This window comes from Chlamydomonas reinhardtii, chromosome 12, assembly GCF_000002595.2.
Source record: "Chlamydomonas reinhardtii strain CC-503 cw92 mt+ chromosome 12, whole genome shotgun sequence".
Classification (NCBI taxonomy): Eukaryota; Viridiplantae; Chlorophyta; class Chlorophyceae; order Chlamydomonadales; family Chlamydomonadaceae; genus Chlamydomonas; species Chlamydomonas reinhardtii.
Genome location: NC_057015.1, coordinates 1,324,714 through 1,348,053, shown reverse-complemented (window position 1 = coordinate 1,348,053; position 23,340 = coordinate 1,324,714). Strand labels below are relative to the sequence as shown.

At 65.3% G+C, this 23,340-nt stretch overlaps 3 protein-coding genes across 3 annotated transcripts; 2 read left to right on the top strand and 1 right to left on the bottom strand.

Annotated features, from left to right (window-relative positions):
- Positions 1–69: 69 nt before the first annotated feature.
- On the top strand, positions 70–3,830 carry CHLRE_12g488600v5 (uncharacterized protein). The gene is made up of 10 exons (XM_043067879.1): positions 70–511; positions 641–719; positions 860–1,370; positions 1,592–1,647; positions 1,827–1,935; positions 2,172–2,309; positions 2,448–2,598; positions 2,715–2,826; positions 3,066–3,119; positions 3,434–3,830. Exons 1-10 carry the CDS (start codon positions 399–401, stop codon positions 3,653–3,655), a joined length of 1,545 nt encoding a protein of 514 aa, XP_042918056.1. The 5' UTR covers positions 70–398; the 3' UTR covers positions 3,656–3,830.
- Positions 3,831–4,069: 239 nt separating this feature from the next.
- Positions 4,070–13,985, top strand: CHLRE_12g488752v5 (uncharacterized protein). The gene is made up of 10 exons (XM_043067881.1): positions 4,070–4,289; positions 4,410–4,491; positions 4,660–4,717; positions 4,864–5,331; positions 5,592–5,709; positions 5,904–5,941; positions 6,068–6,139; positions 6,279–9,058; positions 9,193–12,460; positions 12,631–13,985. Exons 2-10 carry the CDS (start codon positions 4,427–4,429, stop codon positions 12,907–12,909), a joined length of 7,146 nt encoding a protein of 2,381 aa, XP_042918055.1. The 5' UTR covers positions 4,070–4,289; positions 4,410–4,426; the 3' UTR covers positions 12,910–13,985.
- A 77-nt stretch (positions 13,986–14,062) lies between these two features.
- On the bottom strand, positions 14,063–23,139 carry CHLRE_12g488750v5 (uncharacterized protein). The gene is made up of 10 exons (XM_043067880.1): positions 22,727–23,139; positions 22,448–22,501; positions 22,133–22,207; positions 21,876–21,953; positions 21,648–21,771; positions 21,425–21,505; positions 20,680–21,337; positions 18,507–20,504; positions 18,185–18,272; positions 14,063–18,034 (listed from the first exon to the last, which is right to left on the bottom strand). The coding sequence occupies exons 1-10, from the start codon at positions 23,018–23,020 to the stop codon at positions 14,561–14,563; spliced, it is 6,924 nt and encodes a 2,307-aa protein (XP_042918054.1). The 5' UTR covers positions 23,021–23,139; the 3' UTR covers positions 14,063–14,560.
- Positions 23,140–23,340: the final 201 nt, after the last annotated feature.

Here is a 23,340-nt window from a genome sequence, read left to right as displayed (position 1 = left end):
GACACGGACTTCCCCACGGAATTCGCATTGCCTGTACTTTCTCTCGACATTAATACATTAACATAGAATCTACTCGCATTCGTTCTATGTATTCGGAGCATACACGCGCTTACAAACGCGCTTACAAACGCTCGCGGCGCTGTCAGGACGATTCAAATGAATTTTACAGCATTCGTGTTATGTTGCATATAAGACTTTGTGAGCTCCGGAAGTAATTTCGGAAACACTAGATTTACGATGGCTACGCTCTGCCAGCTAATCAAATAAGAGCACGGCGTGGCTCTGAAATGTCACGAGTATGGGGATACTATCCGCGCAGCACTGGGCGTCTAGCACAATGGGCGTCTGCTAGGCCGTTCTCAGGACTTGGTCGCCTGCTTGCGGTCACAATTATGTTAATGCTCAATGATTATGCTTTTGCTGCTGTAAGCGATAGCTCCGTGTCCGTGGAGCTTGCTTTCGAGGCATCCTTCTCCCGCTGCCTCGTGCACGCGGCGAGCGATGGGGGCGGGTGAGCTAGCACTAAAAGTTCATAGACATGGCTTCCAGTTGGTGACATAACCCATGCCGGTGCCGCAAGATGACCGCCCAAGTGCCCGTGTGTGACCCGCGCTCACTCTTCGAGTGTTCATTTTTGTAGGTGTCCTGTGGCTCCGCGCAGCAGCACGTCCCGCTGCCTGCTTGAAGCGGAGAGCGTTGCCTCGGACAAACCATTCGTGGTAGGTGGTCAATGCGTCATTTGGGCAGGCGCACTGGTCTGGGACCCGCTGTTGGCTGTTGCCCCAACTGTCTCAGACCGCCCCCATATGGCGCGGTAACACTGGTACCTCCGCGCACCCACCCTGTGTGCGACGCGCAGCCCATACGCATCGTCGCGCCTGTCATCAGCTCAGTCTTGCCGTTGGTGTCTGCCAGTGCGGCCTTCGCGGTCAGCAGCGGCTCAAACTACTTAGCCAGCGGCCTACCGCCCCAAGGCGCAGCCGTGGTCACGGCCGCTGCCGCTGCCGCAGCCGCTGCCGCAGCCGCTGCCCGCGCAAATCGCACACGGAGCAACAATACCGCAGCAGCGAGCAGTACGATGGCAGGTGCCAGCTCTCAGATAATCTCGGACGCAGTCGGATTAGTGACTGCAACGGCCGCAACTACGCCGCTGCTGCTCAATTGGACGCTCGTGGCCGGTACCGCAACAGTGATGGATGCAATAATTGGCTCCGACGTGTTCGGACCGGCCTCACACCACTCCTACGTGATGCCGGCGACCGCCCTTGCGGACATCGTGGAGAGGGGGCGCTGGCCAGCCGATTTGTCAGCGCTGACAGGGGATGACCCCGACCTAGACTGGCGGGGCATTCTCCCGCTGTATCGAGAGGGTGCGTGCTTGGGCTGCGTGGGTGGTGCAGGCAGCGGGGCCGGATTGTGTGTGAGCGGGGCAGGATTGGTGGTCTGGTACGAGGCGCGCGCTGCTGGAGGAGAAGGCTGGGCCTCGCTCGCGCATCTTGTGCTGTTTGACTTCATTCAATCCCGCCGCGCCTCTGCTGCCTGCCGCACTGAACTGACCTGTGCTGCCGCCGCCATTGCCTTGACCCCGCAGTCCTGGCGGTGTACGATGGCAAGGTGTACGGGCTGCCGTTCAATGGCATCATGCAGGTAGGTGCGCGGGTAGCTAGGAATGGCCGCCGCATGGGGAGTGCGTGCGCTTGTGCCTTTGGAGGCACAGCAATTGTGCATCGCAGTGCGCGCAAGCCCGCGTCTCCTATGTGTGCGTGTCCATGGGCGTTGCAGCCATCCAGCCACATGTGCATGCATATGCTGCCGCAACCAAACAGGTCATGTACTACCGGCGTGATTTGTTTGAGGCTGCGGGGCTGCCGCCGCCCAGGACGTGGGCGGAGGTGCTGGCGGCTGCCGCGCGCTTTAACGGGACAGACCTGGACGGTGAGCAGGCGCCGGCAGGGGTCCGCTATAAGCGTGCACGGATGCAGACTGACGCCAATCATGCCACATTCGCGCATGTGTTGTGTGTGTGTGAGTGTGTGTGTGAGTGTGTGTGTGTGTGTGTGTGTGTGTCCGTGTGTGCGTGTGTGCGTGTGTGCGTGTGTGCGTGCGGGTGCATACCGGGCTTGTGCCAGCGCGCAGCCGCGTTCGCTGACGCGAGGTATCCGCTACCGCAGGCGACGGCGTGGCGAATGACTACGGCGTGTGCATCTGGCAGCCGGCGGACTGCGAGCGCTTCGCCATGCCTCTCACAACGCTGTTGGCGTCCTTAGTCCAGGCCCGCGGCCGCAACAGCGGACTGCAAATGGATCCAGGTGCGGTGCGATGCGTGAGGCGTTGACAGGGTTGCGGCTTTGCTGCTCTTTCCTTGCCTTGCGCATACTTGAGGTACATGATTGATTGCGGAATAGCTGTTGTTGAGCATGTATGACATGGGTTTTCGCCCGCAACAGAGACCGGCAAGATGGCCCACAATACGGTGGCGTGGGAGGTGGCGCTGCAGCTGCTCCGCAACCTGTCCATGTTTGCGCCGCCGCCGCTGCCCTTGATGACATCCACCACCCGCGACTGCTTCATCCTGACGCACTTCGGCGAGGGCAGATGGTAAGTGCTTCTTGCTTCCTTGCTTTTTTCCATGCAGCGCTGATCACTCCTGCATGTCGCCGCTTGGTGCATCTGGGTATGTTGGTCGACCGTATTCATTCTGCCCTCCTTCACAGTGCCATGGCCTTTACAATGGCTGGGGTTTTTAAGGCGTACAGTCATGTAGCCAACACCGCTTCCAAAGTGCGCGGGCGCATGGGCGTGACGCCGCTGCCCGGATCGCCTCACGTGAGTTGAGCGAGCGATTTGTTATTGTGGTGAGCATGATGTGTGCTTCCTTCCGCTATTGAGCTGAGCATTGGGAAACCCCTCCATTGCGTTCTCGACCCCCCAACCCGAAACTGTATGTTAAGCGTGGACGTAACCACCCACCCCAAGATGGACACAAGCAAGGCGCTCCCACCGCCGGCCTAATAACCCATAACGCGAGGTAGTGAGAACCATAAATCTTTTCACCCCACCCCCAGGTGCTGGACTGGGGACGGAACGAGCTGGTGCCGTGCACCTATGACCGCTGCCCGGTAGGTGCGCTGCGTGTGTGGGCCTCTGTTTACGCCAACGCAAGATAGGTAAACCTTGCCGACGGGGCCCCGCCATGTGGGTGGCGCAGCACAGGTTAGCTAGGGAGGTCCCGCAGTGAGGCCCATCAATCTATGCCGCGTCAGGGATGCACCTCACGGAAGCGCCTACCTGTGGGAGGCCCCGCCCCCTGTGCCGTACGAGTACCGTAGTGGCCTGCTGCGCATCGTTTATCACACCGCACTCACAGCTTGCCCACTAGCGCTTATTTGTCACGCTCAGTACACTTACTTGTTTCCGCCCTCCCCTCCCACAGTTCGCTGTTTCGTATGGCCAGCCGGAGGACGTGCAGCAGTACCTGGCGCAGAGGTCGGAGCAGCAGAGGCAACAGCAGGCGGCCGCGTGTAAGACTGCAAAAGCTACCGGATGTCCCGAGGGCAGTTTCATAGGCTTACACCCTCCCCCACTTGATTGGGACCCGTCCTCGGGGCCAACACGACGTCGGGTTCTCCGCGGGCGTGCGGCCCTCAGGGCCTAGTTCGGGTGGACGGCCCGCTTCAACTCTTTCGTTTTCGGGAACCCGCTAATGCACGTTCCTGCGTCAAGCGTCAGGATCGATCCAGTGACCTGCCCCGTGGTAACATATCCCGTGGTCGCACCCGTGGTAACAATAGGTCGTGCTGGTTCGGTCTCGATACCATTTGTAAGACTGCAAAAGCTACCGGATGTCCCGAGGGCAGTTTCATAGGCTTACACCGCGGCGGCCGCAGCAGCCGCTGCGACTGCAGCTGCGGCTGCTGCTGCGGCTGCGACTGCAGCTGCGGCTGCTGCGACTACGGGCGCGGCCAGGGCGGCCAACAGCAGCACCAGCAGCCAGCTGCAGGCAGCAGCGGTGCAGCAGGCGACCAACAGCTCCACAGCAGCTCCCTTGCCTACAGGTCACCACCGACGGCGTCTAGCGCAGCAGCAGCAGCAGCAGCAGCAGCAGGACGCCAGCCCTCCTCCGCAGGGCGGTTCAAGCAGCGGGCAGGAGGGGGCGCTGCCTGCTCTGCTGGCAAACCGTGCACCCTTCATGTCAGCGGGCGGCCTTTCACTACTACTAAACAGCAAGTTCAGCACGGTGCAGCAAGTGGCCGCTTACAGCATTATGGTGGCCATGATGCGCAATGCAGGTAAGTGCAGCGCAGTACTTCCTCGTTTGCACACATACGAACATTCGTGTGCTTACGCATCTTGTCCGGACTTGACACGTTTCCCGCGGTGCTTCTTGCTGTGTTGCGTCGTCACCGCAGCCACCTTCGCGGCCGTCATGTCAACCACAAGCAGTGACGGACCCTCGCGCACCGAGCATCTGGACCCGGCTAATGAGGGCAGGTGCGCGCGCGGCTGGTCGTGAAGAATGGAAAGGCAGATGCTCGTAAGCAAGGCTGCCCGCCGCCGAGCCAGAGAACGCAGCGGAGCAGCTGATCCGGCTCACACCGCGTCATCCACGTACGACTCCGTCTGACTTCCACCGCGCTGTTTCGGTTGCCATGCACGCAGGTGGATTGCAGCTGGCTTTCATCCCAACGACACAGCACAATTCCTACTTGCAACACGGGTGCGTCCGCAAGCAAGTCGATGACAGGCGGTCATACATGGCCCCTGAAGGAAGAGTGGAGGCTGCCCAGGGAACCTGCTCGTGTAGTGCGCCACCATTTGGTTCATTCTTGACAATTCCTGGGGTGCGTGCCGACCGCCGCGCAGGAATCGGTTGCCTCGAGCAACACCGCTATCGACATACGCGCGTTGTACGGACGTCAGCACCTGAGGGCCTCCTCCCTTACCGCGATCATGATTGCAAACCACACCATTCCGCTTGCTGTGGTTGTGCGGGCCTCGCGCTCGCTCATGGATCAGATCTTTACTCCGGCGGCCATGCCAGTCGCCCTCGCCTCGTACCGGGCATCTATCCGGTACATCAACACGTCTGCGGCAGCCCCGCCGGCGCCGGCCAGCATTAGCGCGGAAACGGGCTCGGCGGCACAGCGAGAGTCGATGCAGGACGTCGCTGTGGGCGTGGCGGTGGCGTGTGTGGTGACGCTGCTGGCGCTGGGCACGTACACGTGGTGGTGGACGGCGCGACGGCGGCGGCGAGGGCCGCGGGATGGTGGCGGCCGCATCCTCGCTCCGGGCGTGGGCGAGGACACCAGTCTGGTCGTGACGGACATCATGGTAAGCGTTGGGCGCCTGCGTGAGCCCCCTGCGCGCTCCCTAGGCCGTGGGCTGTGTGGCGGTGCATGCTGCTGCTGGGCGGGGCCGCGGCGCGCGTGCGAGCCAGATAGAAGGTTGCCGTACTGCTGATAGAGGCTGGGCTCGGCTAGGCAGAAGGAACTACCGGGAGCGAGGACTTGAGGGAGCCTTGACCAGTCGTGCGCACGTTTCCGCTGCCACCACGGCCTGACGCTCGCCTCTGCGGTCCACGCACATCACAGGACAGCACACGTCTGTGGGAGGAGCTGCCCTCCGCGGTGATGGATGTGGCGCTGCAGCTGCACCACAGCTGCATCCGCCGAGTCAGCACTGCGTGCAGCGGCTACGAGTCAGCCACAGGTGAGCTGCCGGGAGTGGATGGCGGGCGACAATGTTCCATACATGCACTTACCGTATAGTATGTGCACGCGTTAATAACGAAAGCAGCAAGGCATGAGACGCATGCTGCCTACGGGTTCAATGTGATGTTGCGGTGCTGTGCCATGCGCTTACCGGTACTGACATTCGAACACGCCGCTTCTGTGTGTCTGCAGAGGGCGACAGCTTCATTCTGGCGTTCCACACACCGCAGGCAAGTTGAAGAACAGGCCATTTCACCAGTGGCCTGGACTAGTTGTGTTGCCTGCGCACGCCATGCTTTGCCTGCTGCGCGCCAAGCTGAATAGTATGCCGCTGTGTGGCTTCCTGCTATCCACAGGCCGCGGTGTTGTTCTGCCTGGCGGCTCAGGACGAGCTCGTTGGCCTGGCTTGGCCGCCCGAACTGCTGCAGGTGCGTGTGGGGTTGCGGTGCGACCGTCTGTGGTGTGTGCCCCGTGTCACGGCGTAATATCCTCGAGAAGGTATGATGCCTGAGGAAGATTTCAGGGCTTCTGACCTGCTGTGGATCTTCGTTGGCCACCGTGTTGCAGGATGAGACGTGCAAGCCGCTGTGGGTGCGAAGCGCACCGTTGCAGCAGCAGCAACCGGAGCTGCCCATTTCAGCTGGTGCTGTCGGCGCAGCCGTCACGAGCACCGCAGTGCGCTCATCCGGCGGCCTCGCCCCTGCTACAGCTCGTCAGGTCTTAAACCCGCTCTCCAGGACGTTTAGGCGGCAGGCTCTACCAGGAGCAGGTTCTTCGGTCCGACTGCCCACGGGGACCAGTGCACGCTCAGCTACTGGCGGAGGCGGCGTCACGGCAGACAGCATTCACGACGTGATGCTATCTGCCGGCTCCGCCTTTAGCGAGGGCTACCCGCTCGGGCCACCAGACAGCCGGACCGCTGCTGGTGCAGGCACGCAAAGTGGGGGCTCGGATGCTGAGCTGGAACTGGCGCAGACGACGGCCGCGGCCCCAGATGATGGCATGGCAACGCGGTCGTCAGGGACGGGGATGCTCATCGGGGCTCGTGTCAGCAGAGGAGGGGCGGAAGGGGCAGCAGGCGAGCGCACCCAATCTGATCGAAAGTTTATTGACTTGCGCTTGGTAGGGCGCGGCGGTGGCGCGCTGTCACGCAGCTTTGCTGCGGTGAAGCGCCACGGTACGGCTCTGTCACGGCTGGCAACTGGCGTGCTACGCGGCGTGGGCGGCGGCAGCGCAACAACAGACACTGCTGGCGGGGCGGCTGGCGGCACGGGCGGTGAGTTGTGGGCCTTCATGCACTTCCGGATGCCGCCCAGCATCATCCCCAGCAGGGCTTCAGCAGCAGCAGCGGCGACCGCTGAGGCAGCGGGTGACAGCGCTGCTGCTGCCAGGTATTCTGGCGAGCGGCAGCGGCAGCCGCAGCTGCCTTCCAGGCTAGAGCAACTGGCATTTGGATCTGGGGATGGCAGTGGCGGAAGCGGTAGAGAGGGCGCTTATTACGAAGGCGCTGGCCGCGGAAGGTCGCGTGCAATGCTCCAAATTGGGGGCGGCGGCACCAGCGGCAGTGACGTAGACGGCGCGGCTGGCGTGGGGCCGGCACTGTCTCCTTCGCCCACTGGAGCTGTAAGCGCGCTGGCGGGCTTCGCGAGCGGCCAGCAGCCGTCACCCGCAGCAGTACATGGCGCTGCGGCCGCCTCTTCCTGCAGCACCGGCGCGGACGTAGCGGGGCCGTCCTCAGCTGTGCATGCACAGCACTTCACTCCTGCATCTCCTGCTGCCATCAGCCCGTTCCGGTCTTTGTCCCAGGGCTATGGGCGCCAGCAGCCTATGAGCGGCGGCAGCAGCAGGCGCCGCGGCTTCCGGGCACTGAGCCCCCTGGCTCCTGCATCGGCGGGCCTTGTCGGTGTAGGGGCAGCGCAAGCCAGTGCCAGTGCCGGCACTGCCGCAAGAGCACTGCTGCTGAGCGGTCGCGGCACGACCAGTGTCGACTTGGGCTGCTGGGGTCCTGGCGGCGGCGACGCAGCGCACCAGGCGCTCCCCGTCGGGCCAATCGCCGCCGCCGCTCTCGCAGCCGCGGCACCGGTCGCCCCTGCCATGTGTGGTGACTCGACTGGCGACGCTGCTGGGTTCATGACCAGTCGTGGTCAGCCAGCGCTGGTGGACGATGAGGCGCCGACCGCAGCGGCCCTGGATGCGTTTATGCTCCCGCTGCCCTCAGCGGCTCTCTTTGAGGACCACACGGCTGGCGCTTCTGGCGCCCTAAGCAGTCGGATGGCAGTCGGGACTCTTGACATGAGCACAGCCCATAGCGTCCGCGTCAGTCGCATGGAGGGTGCTGGTGCAGACCGTGCCGGCTCAGATCAAGCGCTACCGGTGCTGTCCGGCAGCCACCTGAACCCAAAGAGCAGTCAGGGCTATCTGCAGCCACACGCAACCCTTGTCGTAGCGCCTGCGACTGCAGGAGCTGCAACGGGCGTCGCAGACTGTGTTGAGGCAGGTGACAGGAGCTACAGGAGTGGGAGCGGGCAAGGCGGCCGGCCCGCTTCTGCTGCTGACATCAGCAGCTCTTTGCGGTCGCGCCCAGGATTGCTGCGTTTCGTGAGCAAGATAGCGTCCCGGCCTGCAACTAGCGTCCAGACCCTGGGTCTTCCTGCGGCAGGTGTGGCTACCTCAGCTGCCGCAGCAGGGACACCTTCCGGCGCTCGACCGCTGTCCACGCGAAGAGGCGCCTTGCAGCGCGCCTCGAGAGGCACCAGTGGCAGTACAGGCGATGCTGTTGGCTCTGTCGGTGCAGGGCGGCGGGGCGCTGACGGCGGGACAGCAGCATCCGCTGTGATGGGTGTCGTCGGCAGCAGCGGTATCGGTGCGCTGCTTCGGCAGCGGTTCCTGTTCACTGTTGACGGGTGGGAGGCGCGGAAGGTCGCCGACGCTGGCCGCAGCCCTGAAACCTCTGCCCACGCGGGCACAGGGCAAGTCGTGCTGCCATCGCCAGAAGACAGGAGGCCGCCACGAACGTCGATGAGCGCGGATGAAGCAGCTTTGCAGCAGCGCCTGGCCCAAGCGGCCGTTGATGATCTTGACGGTGCTCCTGATGTGTCAGCACCACACAGTACTGCTACCGGTGCAGCGGTGGCACCAAGCACCGGCGGGATGCGTCCCTCTGCTCTCGTCGGCTCGTGGAGCCCGCGTTTGGCAGCAGCAGATCGGTCTGTGTCGTTCAGCACGGCAGCCACGGGCCAGGCAGCTATGGTTGCATCGCCTGGCGGCAGATCCTACGGGCACGGCGCAACCGGATCGGCTGCGTCTGCGCAACTGCGTGTGCTTCTCATGTCGGGCCTGCGTGTCAGGTGCGTGCGTGTGCGCATAGCTTGGTGGATGCCTGGATGGTGCACCAACGGTGAGCAAGGCAGTACCAGCTTCATCTCGCGTGACTGCACAGGAGTACCTTGCCTCATACGTGTTTGCTCCCGCCCGAATGCAGGATGGGCGTCGCGAGCGGCGTGCGTTTGGAGTCTGACATCACACTCAACCGCGCCTCCCAGCGCATCACCTACGCGGGCCGCACCATGGCCATCGCAAAAGCCATATCGGGCGCAGCAGCGGGCGGAATGGTGCTTGTCTCGGCGGAGGCACACGCGCTGCTGACAGGCACAGCCCCTGGCGAAGCGCTTGGACCCGCCGGTAGCACGAGCGCCGCAGCTGCAGCTGGCGTAGGTGCCGCCGGCGTCCTGCTGCGGCCCGGCAGCAGTTTAAGCAGCAGCCGGACCAGCTTCAATGTGACCTCGCAGCGTGCGCTATTTTGGTCCGCGGGCACTTACCACCTGCTTGAGAGCCACGGCAGCGGCAACGCTGGCGGTGAAGGCGGCGGCAGCGGCGGGGAGCGTTCCCAGCCCCCGCTGGACTTGTACCTAGTGGCGTCACCGACACAGGTGCCGCGCTGGGCAGCACTGCCGCTGCCGGCCGCTGGCAAGCCCCCTGCCAGCTGCGTCGCGGCGGGCGTGCTTGCGGCGCCGGTAGGGCAACTGGCGGTGGCGGTGGTGGCGGTCTCAGGCGCCGCCGCCATCGCGGCGTCCAGCTTTGGGGTGTGGCGGCAGAGTGCGACGCTGCTTTGGCGGGAGGCAGCGCGGCTGGCGTTGGCGCACAGCGGTTTCCTCGCCACGACACGATCAGCGGTGGTGGCAGCCGCGGGCTGTGATGCGGGCCCCACAGCAGTGGGTCTAAAAGCTGCCGGGGCTGGGGGCAGCGGTCACACGGTCCTGCTCACAGCCGCATTCCCGTCTGCGGTGGCGGCCATGCGGTGGTCGGCTGCGCTGCTTGAGTGGGGTCTCCTGGCCCCGTGGCCGGCGGCGCTGCTGCTGCACGACTGTGCGGAAGAGATCTGGCGAGATACGCTGCCGGGGGCTGCGGCTGGCACAGCTGGGGCCGGGACCGTGACGGCTCAGGGCGGCTTCGGCGCCAGGGTGTGCGTCGCCGCAGATGCTGCCGGTGCAGCGGCAGCCACGATGCAGCCGCTGCCGCTGACTCTGGAGCCCGCAAGCCTGCAGTCGCAGGGCGCGCTTCTGTCAGGGTCAGCCGTACATGTAGCGGCACTGCGGATGGCAACCGGCCTGCCATCCGCGCAGCGGTCTTCGTCATCGGGACTGCCGCCGCAAGCGGTCGGTGGCGTCACGCACACCGCCCTGCCGCATGCCGGGGCAGCGGGTGGCACCCCCTCGCAGCCGTCGCGCGCCTCATTGCTTGGAGTGGCGGCGGCTTCCAGCGGCATGCTCGCTGCGCCGCCGCTTGCGCTGCTCGTGGAGGGCGGCGCAGATCAAGGAAGGAACGTGCTTATGTCGGAGTCCGCACTGGAGCTCCCCCGCAACCTCCACGGGGTGCCGCCAAGCGACAAGATCCGCCCAGCAAGTGGGCATGTGGCACACGCGAGCAGCGGCAGTCACAGTCGGGGCGGTGCCCGGGTGCGCGGGCTGTGCTTAGATGCTGTTGGCGGTGGGTCCACGCGGCCTGGCAGCAGCAACACCAGCACCGGCCACGCCACACCTCCAAGCCGCACCCACACGCCAATGACCCATGCGATAGTGCCGCGTGGCCAGGCAGTTGATCCCCTGCTCACATCGTTGCCCGAACTGGACGGCGGCTGTGGTGCTAACAACGCCAGCAAAAGCAGCGGCTACGGGAGGCAGGGCACGAGCGATGTCGGTACCGGCGGCTTTGGGAGCCACGTGCTGCCGCCAACCCCGGCCGAATCCGTCGGCGGTGGCAGCGCTGCTGTGACAATACCTGTCCCCGCAGCTTCAAACCCAGGGGAGCCCATCCGCTCAAACGTGCACACATCCCCCAGCGCCAGCACGCACCTGACCGCGGCGACCAGCTCCAGCGCGCACTGCAGCACCCACAGCAGCAGCGGCCATGCAGGCGGCTCGGGGCGCACTGGCGGCGGCAGCGGCGGCCGTGTCAGCGGCTTCAGCGCTGCCGCGCACGGCCGGATGCGGCCGCCGACAGTTCTCGAGGTTAGCCCGAGCCTCATTCCGGCAGGCCTGGAGCACCATTTCATGGGCGGCGATGTCAGCTCGGGCGCAGAGGGAGGCGTTGTGCCGCCACCGCGCATGGTCCTAGCGGTGGGTCGCCCGCGGCATGCCTACCCAGACGCCGGCTCGAGCGCTGCTGCGGCAAGTCCGGGCACGCAGATGAGTGACCGGGGCCCCGGCCACCGGACGTCTGTCGGTACGCAGGATCCGGCGGATGGCTCGCGACGTGGCTCCCGCCCAAGTAACTTTCCGTCAGCTGCCCCACATCCGGTAGGCTCAGCTGCATGCGCGCTTGCAGAATGTCCTGGTGACGTGGCGGCGCATGAGGACGGTCGAGGCCAGACAGGAGTCGCAGTCCCGGACGCTGGAACGGACACAGCCACGGGAAAGCTTCTACGCCCCAGCCAGCTCCAGCCCCCAGCCGTTACCCGTGCTCCGGATGAGGAGGGTCAGCCCACCACATTGCTGGTGGGGGTGGAACGCGGCGAGCCACTGCAGCTGCCGGCGCAGTGGTCACCTGCATCCTCAGTAGACATCACACTGGCAGCGCAGCCGGTGCGCAGTATCACTGCTGCTCCTGACTATCCCACCAGCCAGTCGGAGCCGCAGTCACAGCAGCCAGCTGCCTGCGCTGACGCCAGCAGTGCCCAGCAGACCGCGGGTGGCGGTGAAGGAGGAGGCACGGGGGCCACGGACCAGTCGCAGGCAGAGGCGGGATCGTACCGCCCGGGTGCGCTGAGGACCGTCACTCAGAGCGGGTGCATCACCTCGGCTCACACAGTGGCTAGCACCCTGTCGTCCACGGCCGATGGTGAGGGGCCTGGACTGCACGCAGCAGCAGCTACTGCCTCCGGCCCGGCCGCATCACAGCCCACGCAGCCGCCGCAATTGCCGCACCATCCACAGCAGTCCAGCATCCAGGGCAACAACAGCGTTGCAGCCACGGGTCCTCGCGCCGCAGTGCCAGCAGCGGTGGTCGACCTTGATGGTCGGGGTCAAGTGGGTGAGATCGGACTGCTGCCGCCGCCGCGGCCGATGCGTACGAGCGCCATCGGCTCATTGCCGACCTGCAGCTCGGTGCAGGGCGGTGGGGGCTCGTCACAGGTTGGCTTTAACAAGGACAGCGATGGCGGAGTCATGCTAGCGTCGGAGTATCTACCGTTCTTCCTGTGCAGGGGGCTGCGGCTGCGGTGCGGCGTGGACTACGGCGTGGTCACCGCAGACGTGAGCACATGAGCGCTACTCAGGGCGACTGCAAGCGACGCAGGGTCACTCGCGCTTCTGTTATGGCGGCATACTTGCGGAGTGACTTGTGGCGCACGCGCCGGCATGCTTTTCCTGGGCTGTGTTCACTTCACTGCAAAACCCCTGCTTCACCCTGGTCCTCCTCGCAGGTCAACTGTGTCACAGGCGTGGTACAGTACCGTGGGCCGATCGCAGTTGCAGCGGCGGCCTTGGCGGCTCGGGCGCCCGTGTCCCAGGCCTTGGTCAGCAGCGCGGCCGCAACTGCCGCCTCTGCAGCGGTTGCGGCGGAGGCTGCGATTCTGGCAGAGGACTCCATATCCAAGGCCCGTGTGCTGGCCTCCCCGGAATCCGTGTACCTCGCCGGCAGACAGCCGGCGGTCAGCGCGCCCGCGGCGAGTCCGAGCCGGGGCGAAACCACGCCGGAGTAGGCGGCTGGCGCTGATGGAGGCGCCGGCAGAAGCCCAGCAGCAGGCCCATGTCGCCGCGTGGTGCAGTGTGCAGCTGCTGACCCAGGAGCGCTGGCGCCTCTGTGGGTGGTGTGTTAGCGTGGTTAGCGGGGCTGACCGGAGAGCGGAGAAGCGCATTCGGCGACTGACGCCTATGAGTAGAGTACACGGTCAAGGCATTGGCGGGGCATGGTCAATATGTTCGGGGTAATGCATGTAAAGCTGTGCTGTGTTCGTTGCATTTCGTACAGCTGCCATTCTTGGGACTTGAGGACTGCAGTGAAGTTGGTAAGGAGCTGGCCCTTGCAGGAGTGATGGTTGCTGCAGCATGCGGCGAACCTGTGCTGACAGGTGCTGCATACGGAGTGGTGTTTGGTGTGATGACGCTGCTTGTGGTAAACAAAGCTTATTGTCAGATTGCGGGCGTGTTTGCGTATGCTGAAGCACGCCTCGAAGTACTTGATTGTTACTACATCTCGTAATCTGCCAGGGCTCTTCATGCCGCATATCCTCGTGACGGGCGTTGTCTATTATGTCTAGTCAGACGGACGGTTCGGCACATGCGGTATACAGAATGCTCATAGCAGTTGGTGCTTGAATAGTGGTTTGGCCTTGGGCGACTGCGTACCGCAAGTTATTGAACAAGGGCGTTGGGGCCTCCTCATGCTGCTACTCATGCTGCCTTTGCAGAACCGTAATCCACGCTCTGTATTCGTGCATTGCCTCGCAATTTATACATGTTCTTGTGTCTGCTAGGAGTATTGTGAAATCACGAACAGCATAACGTGAGCCACGGATATCGGTACGAAGTTGCGCACCAACAACAACAGGGATGTGCATTGTGTAATGGAGGTCGTTGGTCTGGGTGTGGCTTTATCTGTCAATATTGTGTGGCCTGATGCTAACGTAGCGCAATGGAGGTGGACAGACAGGTGTCAATGAATGTAGTGGGAGAAGACGGAGGACCGTCATCCTGTCCACTCATGCTGGGAAGGAAGTGCACAGGCGGGTTCGGCGGGATTTCATCCCTGGGTGTATTCACTGTATCCCTTACGGACACCGCCCCTGCTCGGCCGCCTGTCCTGTGAGTAAACACAGCAACTGTTCTTATTGTTGCGTGGGGACAGGGCGTTCATAACGCCACGAATGGATCACATTGAGCGCATGGGCTACATGGGCGCCCTCGTGGCGCCGTTCCCTGGGCCGGGACGCGATGAATGAAAGGCCATGTTCCATGCGTAGTGCATTCTGCTCTGCTCCAACGGAAGCAGTCTCTGATACAAAGGCGCGGCCTGCATCAGCACACGCGGGGTCCTTGACCCTGCCCTGACCCTACACGACAGCGCGACCGCGCCTGCGCGTCCAAGCGACAGTTGTTATTAGTCCGCCTCTCCTCGATTGCACCACATTACGGATTTACGGTAGTCTCATGCAGCTTGCTCATGCATTAAGTCAACCAACGTAGCAGGCGGTACCCTGCCGTACTGACAAGTTCAGGCATGTAGCGCAGTGCAATAGCTCAGTCACATCGCTGTATCGTCAGGGCGTGCCCGCGCGTCTATGTTATATCATCCGCCGCACCTCCGACACCGTCACCACCAAGTGCTCATGTCCTGAATTCCATGGGTGGCGCCTACAAATACGCGGACCGCTTGTGCGGCACCGCCTGCTTGTTAAATTGCACCACTGCGCCGTCCAGGCCCTTGGCCGCCCACCACTTCTCCAGCGCGCGCCACTCCTTGAGCGCGGCCTTGCTGCCGGCGCCCGGCGGCAGCGGCACCGTGGCCCCAAGCCCCAAGCTACTGACGGTGGAGTACCCAGACGCCTCCATACCCAGCAGCGCTGCCGAGGCCGAAGCAGCCAGCCGCGACGGCTCTGCAGACAGCGGCCCGCCAGGCCCTCCGCCAGCGCCAGCACCAGCACCGCCGGCGCCGCCCACGGGCGAGGGCAGCCCCGGCGGCGAGCCTGACGTCATCATGAACGGCCCGGGGCTGTAGGTGCGGATCTTGGATGGCGCCACGCGGTCGCGCAGCACGCCGTCGCACGAGGCGGTCATGGAGGTGTGGAACGCAGCGGCGGGCAGGCTAGCGGTTGAAAGCTCCGGCGCACCCAGTCCCAGTCCCGGGCCGCCTACGCCGCTGGTAGAGATCGGCCCATACCGGTCCGCGAGCGACTGCTGCAGGGCCGCCGCCTGCGACGCGGCCACGACCGGCAACCGTAGCACCGGTGCCGGCCGCTTCACCACCAGACGGGTCATGAGTCTGGGCGGCGGCGGAACCTGAGGCAGGCCCCCGCTGCCGCCGAAGGCGCCAGTGCCACCGCCGACGCCTGCCATGCTGCCGCTGCCGCCGTACCGGCTACCAGCACCGCGCTGCGGTGATGCGGCCTGCCCCTCGTCCTCCTCATACTCTTCATATGCATAGCTGTCCTGCCCGGGTCCATAGCCCCAATCGAACTGCTGCTCCGAGCGGCTGCCGTAGGCGCCATCGCCGTCGTCGGTGATTGAGAAGCCCGGCATGCGGGGCTGGCCTGGGGACGCCGGCCAAGCCGACATAACCGCCGGCGGGAGCGAGCGCTCAAAGCTCCTCCGCGGAAGCTGCTGCTCCTGACCCTGCGGGTGCGGGTACGGGAGCTGGTGCAGCAGTAGCGGCTTGGTGGGCGAGGCGGCCTGCATGGACGCCGGCTCCTGTCCCGGGTCCGGCGGTCCGCGCCGGTGCATGGGCGGCGACGTGGGGTCTTCCTGCAGCAGCAGCGACTGGTCCGCTAATGCCTCACAAGCGCCCGCGCCAGCGCCTGGAGGCTGGGCATGGAAGTGGTGGTCCGCTGCGCCGTGGCCACCAGTGTATTGGTAGCCGTGCGGGTGGTGGTGGTGGCGCGGCGAGGGCGGCTGGTTCAGCGCGGGGTCCACGGGCGCAGCGTAGCGCGTCAACCACGAGCCCGCGCCCAGGCCCGCTCCCGCCCCGCCCGCCCCGAGCAGGTCATCGTACATGGAGGCGCGAACAGCCGACATGACGTTGTGGGGGCCCACGACGTAGCCCTGGCCCCGGGCCAAGGCCGCCGCCTGCGTCTTGGGCGCAGCGACCCCCAAGACATGCGGCGGCGGCAGCAGCGCGGCGGCAGCTTCGGTGTCGGCATTGGCGCCCACGCCTGAGCTGTGGCCCAGGTCCGCTGTCCGCCGCGGCTGGTGTTGCTGACTGGGCGAGTCCGTCTCCGAGGTTGCTGCTGCAGCTGCCGCCTGGTGCTGGTGGCCGTGCTGCCCCGTGCCGTGGTGCGAGTGGTGCGTCTGCGCCGATGACCAATACGTGGGGGACGCCAGGTGCGCGCCCAGGGTAGCGTGGGAGCGGGCAGCAGCAGAGTACGCCGCCGGCGAGCCCGGGGCCGAAGCGAAGCCGCCCTCTGCAGCGCCGTCAACTTCCTCATGCTCCGCTGACGTGCTGAGCGCTTGCGTGTGCGAGCGCTTGACCAGTCCGTGTGCAGCGTCGTCGGGGTGGTGGTGCGGTGCTGGGAGCCGGTGCGGGGGGCGACCCTGGCGCTGCGCGGCGGCAGCAGCGCCCGACGGAGATGGAGAGGGAGATGCGGATGGTGAGCCCCCGACGCCAGTAGCCAGCGGCGCCAGGCGCGCGCTGGTCAGGCGAGACCGGCCGCTGGGGCTGGCGGCGGGCAGACCTGGCAGCGGACTTCCGCCTCCCTGCTGCTGCTGCTGCCTCAGGCCGTAGCCATACGACACGGCTTTGCTAAGAAGTTGTGGCGGCGCAGACAGCGAGGCGGAGTCAACCTCTGCGGTTGCAGGCCCCGCAGCCCAACCCGGCGGGTGGCGGCTGAGCGGTGCGGTGCCAGCAGCATGCGCCGGGAGCGCCTCTGACGCGCCCTCGGCGTGCTGTGGAGCCGGAAATAAGGGCTGCACGCGGCCCGGCAGCTGCAGCTGCGACACCCGCACAGGCGAGGACACCGTGGAAGATTCACCCGACACCGCGCCGCCAGCCGCGCCCGAGGCCCCTTGTGTCAGCGCCGGCAGGCTCAGCCCCGCGGACGCTGGCCGGCTGCCTCCGCCTCCGCCCGCCCCAGCTGCGGCCGCGGCTGCGTTGGCGTCTGTGTACGGCGAGCCGCGGCCGCTGTCCAGTCGTGGAAGCAGCGGCTGCACCCTTGCGCCTACTGGCTGCAACGCCATGAACCCGTCCGCTGGATCCCTGGCAGCCTCCGCCACTGAGGCCAGCCCCTGCGCTGCTGAGGCCACCAGGTCTGCCGCGTCCTGGCCCGCCTCCACCCCGCCCGCCACCTCCATGAAGCTCAGACCACTGGAGGTGGGCTCGGGCTGCCTCATCACACCCAGCGCCATACCATCGCCAATGGACACAGCTGTCCCCGGGGTCGACGCTGAGCCCGGGGGCAGCAGCACTGCAGCCCCAGCTTGCACGTGGTCGGGCGGCTTCCGCGGAGGTGCCGCAGATCCCCCCTCTGCCAGCTGCCCGCCGTCCCCAGCCACGCCCTGAACCTCGCCCATGCCCGCCACTGCGTGCTGCGGGCCGTGCACCGCCACATCGTCGACAGCAAGGCAAGACTGCAAAGCCACAGCCGCAACTGCGTCCGCTCCAGCGGCATTTGCTGCAGCGGTTGCTGTTACCACCACGTGGTGCGGCTCAACCGCGGGTCCCGAGACAGCTGCGTCTGCTTCCGCTGTTGCACCAGTGCCAGCAGCTGCTCCAGGAGACGCGTAATGTCCGTAGTACACCGCCGCAGGCGCGTCCGCACCGCGGTTGGGGCTGCTTGACCTACGATAGCTGCGGCCTCCCGCCGCTGGCTGCTGGTGTTGCGGCTGGAGCGGCCCGCGGCCCGGGGGGCTGGTGTGGCCATGTGTAGGGCGGGCAGCGCCCGTCAACTTCTGCTGCAATGACTTGGTGGGGTGGTGCAGCAGCTGGTTAAGGTGCTGCGCAAGGTTGCTGCGAGGGTACAGCTCGGAGGCCGCGGCAGCGGCCGAGCCGTGCTGGTGCTGGTGCTGCTGGTTATGGTGGCTGTGGTGCTGGTGGCTGTGATGGGCGCTCGCTACGGGGACGCCGCGAACGCCGCGCGGCGGCGTCATGGCTCGCTGTATGAGCACGTCCGGGTCCACCTGCAGGTCAGCCGGCGTGACGCGGCACGGTGCGGGGCAGACACGGCAAGGATCAGCCACAGCCCGTGTACGGCGGTATGAAAGGCGGACATTTTGTGATGTATAAATTCTCAAGCAAAGGACCGTCACTGCCGTACGCAACAACCCCACCTGAGCCGTTGTGAATACGCTGCGGAGAGCGTCGGCGCCTGAGCGCCATGACTTTCCGGCCATAGCTGTCGACACAGCGACAGTGCCCCTGTGGTGTGCGTATGATGAGGTACCCAGAGCACAACAGCACAGCGTGTGGTTAGCAACCAGCGTGGTACAGCACCCCCAGGAGAGGAGCTACATGCTACTGAGTTCGTTGCAAACTGTATCAGGAAGTCCCACTTCGATCAATAAGTCCCACTTGGTAATGTGCTGCACGACATGCATGGGTCCACGCACCCCGGCCCCTTAAACCCACGGAGTGCCTTGTGGCATCGCTCACCTCTGACCCATGAGCAGCCCCGTGCTCTTCTGCGATTTCAGAGACATGGAGCTCGGCTCGCCGCCCGCATGCAGCCCGGCCCCGCCGCAGCCGTTTTCGTCGCCATCAGCTGCGCCGACTGACCGTGCGGAGGCCTCCGCCAGAAGCGCTCCCTCACCGCCCTCCTTCGCATAGTTGACGCCGCCCTCTCCCTTGCCCTCTGCCTCCCACTGCTCCTCACCGCCGCCGCCGCCGCCGCCATACCCCTGCTCGCTTGGCGCTGCGGTCTCCGCTCGCTGCCCATTCAAGCCCGCCTCCCTATCCAAATGGGGCCCTCCCGCCACGGCCTCTCCTCGCCGCAGCGCGCCGCTGGTGCAACTGGCGGACGCCTCGGCCGCCAGAGCCGCCCGCTGCCCCGGCTGGCTGCGCGCAGGCGAGCCGCCTGTGCCCAGTAGCGGTGATGCCAGGGAGGAGTGCAACGACTGGCCCTGGCGTCGAAGCGGTGAGGCGTTGCCGCGGGCGCTCTGCGAGGGCAACACGAGGCCCGACTTCGCACCCAGGCTCGTCACCCGTAGCACGCTCACCACGTCACCGCCGGGCTGCGACGGCGCGCCGAAGCCGTATGACGTGAAAGGGGACGCGTATGGAGATCCCACGGTGGCATTCGCGGCGGCGGCGGATGGTGCGACGCCGGTTGTTGTGAGTGAGCCTGCGGTAGCCTCGATCTGCATGGCTGCTGATAGAGCGGCAGCGGACGGCTCCCGCTGTGGTGAGCAGGGTGCGGTGCGGGTGCTGCTGCCGCGCGGTGGGCTGTCCCGCCTGCTGCGTGCCAGGCTCAACGAGGAGCCCTGCTCGCCGGCAGCCGCTGCCGCGTTCCCAACCGCCGCCGCCACGCCAGCGCGGCCGCTGTGTGACGGCAGCTCCAGGTCATCGTCGGCGAATGTGAGCTGCGGCGCGGACGTGCTGGCTGGCCGCGGCACCAGCAGCGCTGGCTCTGGGAAGGCGTCCGCCGCACCACCTGCTGCCGGGCTGGTGGCGCCCGCACTGGCATCCAGAGACCCGACCGCCGGGAGGCTGGCTGCAGGCGCGAACGCAGACACGCCCAGACCAGAACCTGCACCCGCAACTGCCGCTGCAGAGCGGGGCAACTGCGAGGTGTCATGCGCCATCGCCTCACGGGCCACAACCGCCGCCGCAGCCCCCGAGTCCGCACTACCGTCGGCATGGCCAGCGCCCTCGGTCCCCGCGTCTTCGGGCAGCAACCCCGCCACGTGGAACGTGATGGCCTTCCTCAGCGGCGTCCGCACCTCGCCCGACGCGCCCCCCGCCTCCCCCACCAGCTGCAGCACCCGCCGCGAGCTGTCGTCGCCAAAGCTGCGAGATGTGCCCGACTGCAGCTGCACCGCAGCAGCCGCGTCGGCCAGCCTGCCGCCGTCGCCGCCGCCGTCTGCACTGGGGCCGTACACGCCGCCGGAGCTGGGTTGCCCGCGGGGTGAGCGCGCAAGGTAGCTCTCCACCCCAGCGGGCAGCGTGGTCCCGTAGAACGACTTGGCACGGCGGATGGGACTGCCGCCCTGCCGCACCGGCGAGCCGCCGCCGCCGGCACCACCAGCCCCCGCCGCTGCCGCAGGGCCATGCTCGCCACCACAGGTTGTTTCGTGGTGGGACAGGGTGCGGGTCCGCGACAGTGGGGAGTCCGCCGCTGCCGTCAGGAGGTCGCTGGTGCTGACCGTGCGCGTGCGCGGCTCGTAGCCGCCGGCGCTGGCGCCGCCGGCTATGGGTGCAGCGCCGCTGAGGACGGCACCCGTGAGAGGGTCCACGACGCGCAGCGTTGAGGCGATGTTGCGGGCGTCGCCCTGGAAGGGCAGCAGCGCCGGGGAGCTCGCGTCAGCGCCCTCAAAGCCGCCGGCGTCGCCGAGTGGCCGCGTGCCAGTGCCCTGGCCGCCACGGCGCGCAGCAGCGGCAGCGGATGCCGCCGCCGCGGCGGCGATGGCGTCGCGGGGGTTATAGGCTCCGCCTCTGCACCGACAACAGTCATAAAGAAGACATGGGCATTGCTAAGTATCATGGCATGGCTTGATATCCTGGGCATGAATACATGTCAGGATGGCCAGGCCTGGCTCGTGCCAAGCCCGTGGCCGCGTTTCCCACCGCAAACCCGCCCGCCCATGCCCCAACAGCGCAGCATCCACACCTGCGCATCGACGGCTGCGCCTGTAGCGTGCCGCGAAGGCTGCCGCCCGCCACATCGCCCTCCAGCACCTCACTCGTGCCACTGCGGGCAGACCGAGCCGATGCGGACCTCGACGTCGCCCTTGCGCGCCCGCTGCCACTCGCCACAGCTACCGAATGAGACAGGGCGTCCAGACCGACTGCAGGCACGTCACCGGCCTTGCTCTTGGCAGCCTTTGGCAGCCTCTTGGCAGCCTTGCTTTCGCCTCGCTCTGCTTCTGGTTCGGAGCTGTCACTGCTGCCGCCGCCGCTGCTGCTGCCGCTGCTGTCGCCGCCGCTGCTGCTGCTGCTGCTGCTGCTGCTGCTGCCGCTGCTGCTGCTGCTGCTGCTGCTGTCGCTGCTACTGTGCTCGTCGCCCTCAACGTGCCCATCGCCGCCATCCCCTGCCTGCTTCCTCTTCTTGCCTTTTTTCTTTTTCTTGCCGCCATCCTCCTCAGACACGTGCTCCTCATTCCCCTCAGCGCCGCCGCTCCGTTTTGCCTTTTTCGCCTTCCTTTTCTTCTTGCCGTCAGCACCGGAATCACCCTCTGCCCCAATGCCATTGGTACCATCGGCACCCTCGCCTCCCTCATCGCCGTTGGCGCCGTCGGCGCCCATCTCCCCAGACTTGCTGCCCTTGCCTGTGTCAGGGAAACCCAGGCGCAATGCTTCAGAGCGCGGAGATACTATGTCAGGACCCAGAGTTGAAGGGCCACTCAAATACTTACCTTTCTTGCTCTTGCTCTTCTTCTTTTTGCCGTCGGCGCCAACCCGCTCGGCTTCGTCATCGGCATGCTCGCCGGCCTTACCTGCAGGTGTCCAGTAAACACCGCGACACGATGGGGCACATGACGGATTGAGTCAACTTAGGCGAGGGGGATTGTTCCCTTGCACGGCCTTGGCCAGAACACACATGCATCCCCTTCCATCCCAACGCTTATCCGGGCTTACCCTTATCCTTCTTCCCTTTCTTCTTTCCTCCATCACCCTCGCCGTCGCCGCGCGCATTGCCATCGTCGTCCTCAAACTCGGGCCGCTCCGGCGGTGCAGGGGGTAGGGTCATGCGACGAACAGACTGCAACACGAAAGGGAGCATGGTGGCACTGCCCGTGAGTCGACGCCGCACAAAAGCGCTGGGCAGGCAACGGTCTGACCTGGACCCCATACCGTGCTGCGCACCTGCATCCACGTGCTTTTCAGCCGCTTCTCAATCTTCCGCTGCTCCTTCAGACGATGGTAGTACAGCCGCCACCACACCTGGGCAACGAGTGATCGCACACATGGGCGTCAGCACATCAGCAACGGGGTGCACGTCAGCAGCACACCGATGCTACTCCCCACGCACTGCCTTGCTAGGTAACATCACGCCAGCCCGTTCATTCTACTCAATAGACGATCTCCCTCCCTCCCTCCTTCCCTCAGCGCCACCGACAGACCTGGATGGTCTTGGCCGCCTTATCTCGCACATCTCCCTGCAGCCGCTGCGACTCCCACTTCAGGCGGTCGTTGTGCTGCGCGGCACAGCGACAGCGAGATTGCAGGTTGCATGAGATGTAGCGGCATGCTGGCGGTGGAAAGAGTTGCCGGACTTTGGGTGGTCGGTGCGGGAACGTATGCCAACAGGTCCATGGGGCTAGGACCATAGGCTACAGGTTATTCCCTGCCAGCGACACACGACGTAACACACTAGCACGGCACCGGTGTTTCCAAGCAGCTCCCATGCCCCTCTATGATGGCTGCTGGATGCTTACCTTGGCCATACGAGCCATAGTCTCTGCCAGCAGGTCCCGGTGCGTGTCATGGCTCTGTCCATAAACGGGGGCGGCGGCACTCACGGCAGTCATCACAAGGAGAGAAGGAGTTCTGCAAGTGCCTTGCGCAAGACGTGCTTTCCCCAACGAGGGGTTCACGAAGTTGTGTTGCGTTGTGCGGAGGCCCGACCAGGCCACGCACACGCTCATTTACCATCTGGTAACCGCTCTTGGGGCAGTTGGCGCCCTCAGCAGCCCCTCCCCCCTGAAGCCACTTGCCTCCAGCGCCCCTCGGATGTGCTCATCCAGGTCGGAGAGCTTGCCGTAGTTGCTCGCAGCCATGGACTGCACCGTGTGCAGCTGGTGGGCTCCATAGGCGGACTCCGGCCGACCGTCGCCTCGCGTTGGCGAGGGCGAGCCTCCGGGCGTCGACCTGTCCACATCTGCGTCCGCCCATCGCAGGGCCGGGCTAGCAGGGCCGTCGCGCTGCTCTCTTCTAGCCGACTTCGCTCGGTTCCGACTGAGGAAACGCTGCAGCGCCGCTCCCTTATCCTTGCTGACACTTTCCTCCATTATGAAGTTCTACCTATTATTGGTTCTACCTAACGGCCCCCGAGCGGGCTTCCAAGGAATACGTTTTGGCATTTGTGCCCACGATTTGTGCCTTCGAGTCAGCACCTCAGCGCTATCGCTTTTAAGTGCTCAATCCAACACTATGTTAACTACAGCATTATATCTTCCAACGGCTGGCAGGCAAAACCATAAGTCGGGCTTCTCATCCTCCCTCCCCGATGCCCCGACCTCGGACCCTTGCCCCGGCAATGGTTCTGACCACACATCGTCCTAGCTCCCCAGCGCATTGGGGGGGGAGTCTGATTGCGGTATATTTATCG

What these genes read in the sequence shown, in the direction of transcription:
- CHLRE_12g488600v5 (XM_043067879.1), top strand. Translation starts at nt 399, where the DNA reads ATGCTCAATGATTATGCTTTTGCTGCTGTAAGCGATAGCTCCGTGTCC. An exon ending in GCGGCGAGCGATGGGGGCGG is followed by an intron (nt 512 to 640) that starts GTGAGCTAGCAC and finishes TCATTTTTGTAG; the next exon opens with GTGTCCTGTGGCTCCGCGCA. An exon ending in TCTCCCGCTGTATCGAGAGG is followed by an intron (nt 1,371 to 1,591) that starts GTGCGTGCTTGG and finishes TTGACCCCGCAG; the next exon opens with TCCTGGCGGTGTACGATGGC.
- CHLRE_12g488752v5 (XM_043067881.1), top strand. Translation starts at nt 4,427, where the DNA reads ATGTCAACCACAAGCAGTGACGGACCCTCGCGCACCGAGCATCTGGAC. An exon ending in TGGTCGTGACGGACATCATG is followed by an intron (nt 5,332 to 5,591) that starts GTAAGCGTTGGG and finishes CGCACATCACAG; the next exon opens with GACAGCACACGTCTGTGGGA. An exon ending in CGGCTACGAGTCAGCCACAG is followed by an intron (nt 5,710 to 5,903) that starts GTGAGCTGCCGG and finishes GTGTGTCTGCAG; the next exon opens with AGGGCGACAGCTTCATTCTG.
- CHLRE_12g488750v5 (XM_043067880.1), bottom strand. Translation starts at nt 23,020, where the DNA reads ATGGAGGAAAGTGTCAGCAAGGATAAGGGAGCGGCGCTGCAGCGTTTC. An exon ending in AGGCGGCCAAGACCATCCAG is followed by an intron (nt 21,954 to 22,132) that starts GTCTGTCGGTGG and finishes CTCGTTGCCCAG; the next exon opens with GTGTGGTGGCGGCTGTACTA. An exon ending in GAAAGGGAAGAAGGATAAGG is followed by an intron (nt 21,506 to 21,647) that starts GTAAGCCCGGAT and finishes GGACACCTGCAG; the next exon opens with GTAAGGCCGGCGAGCATGCC.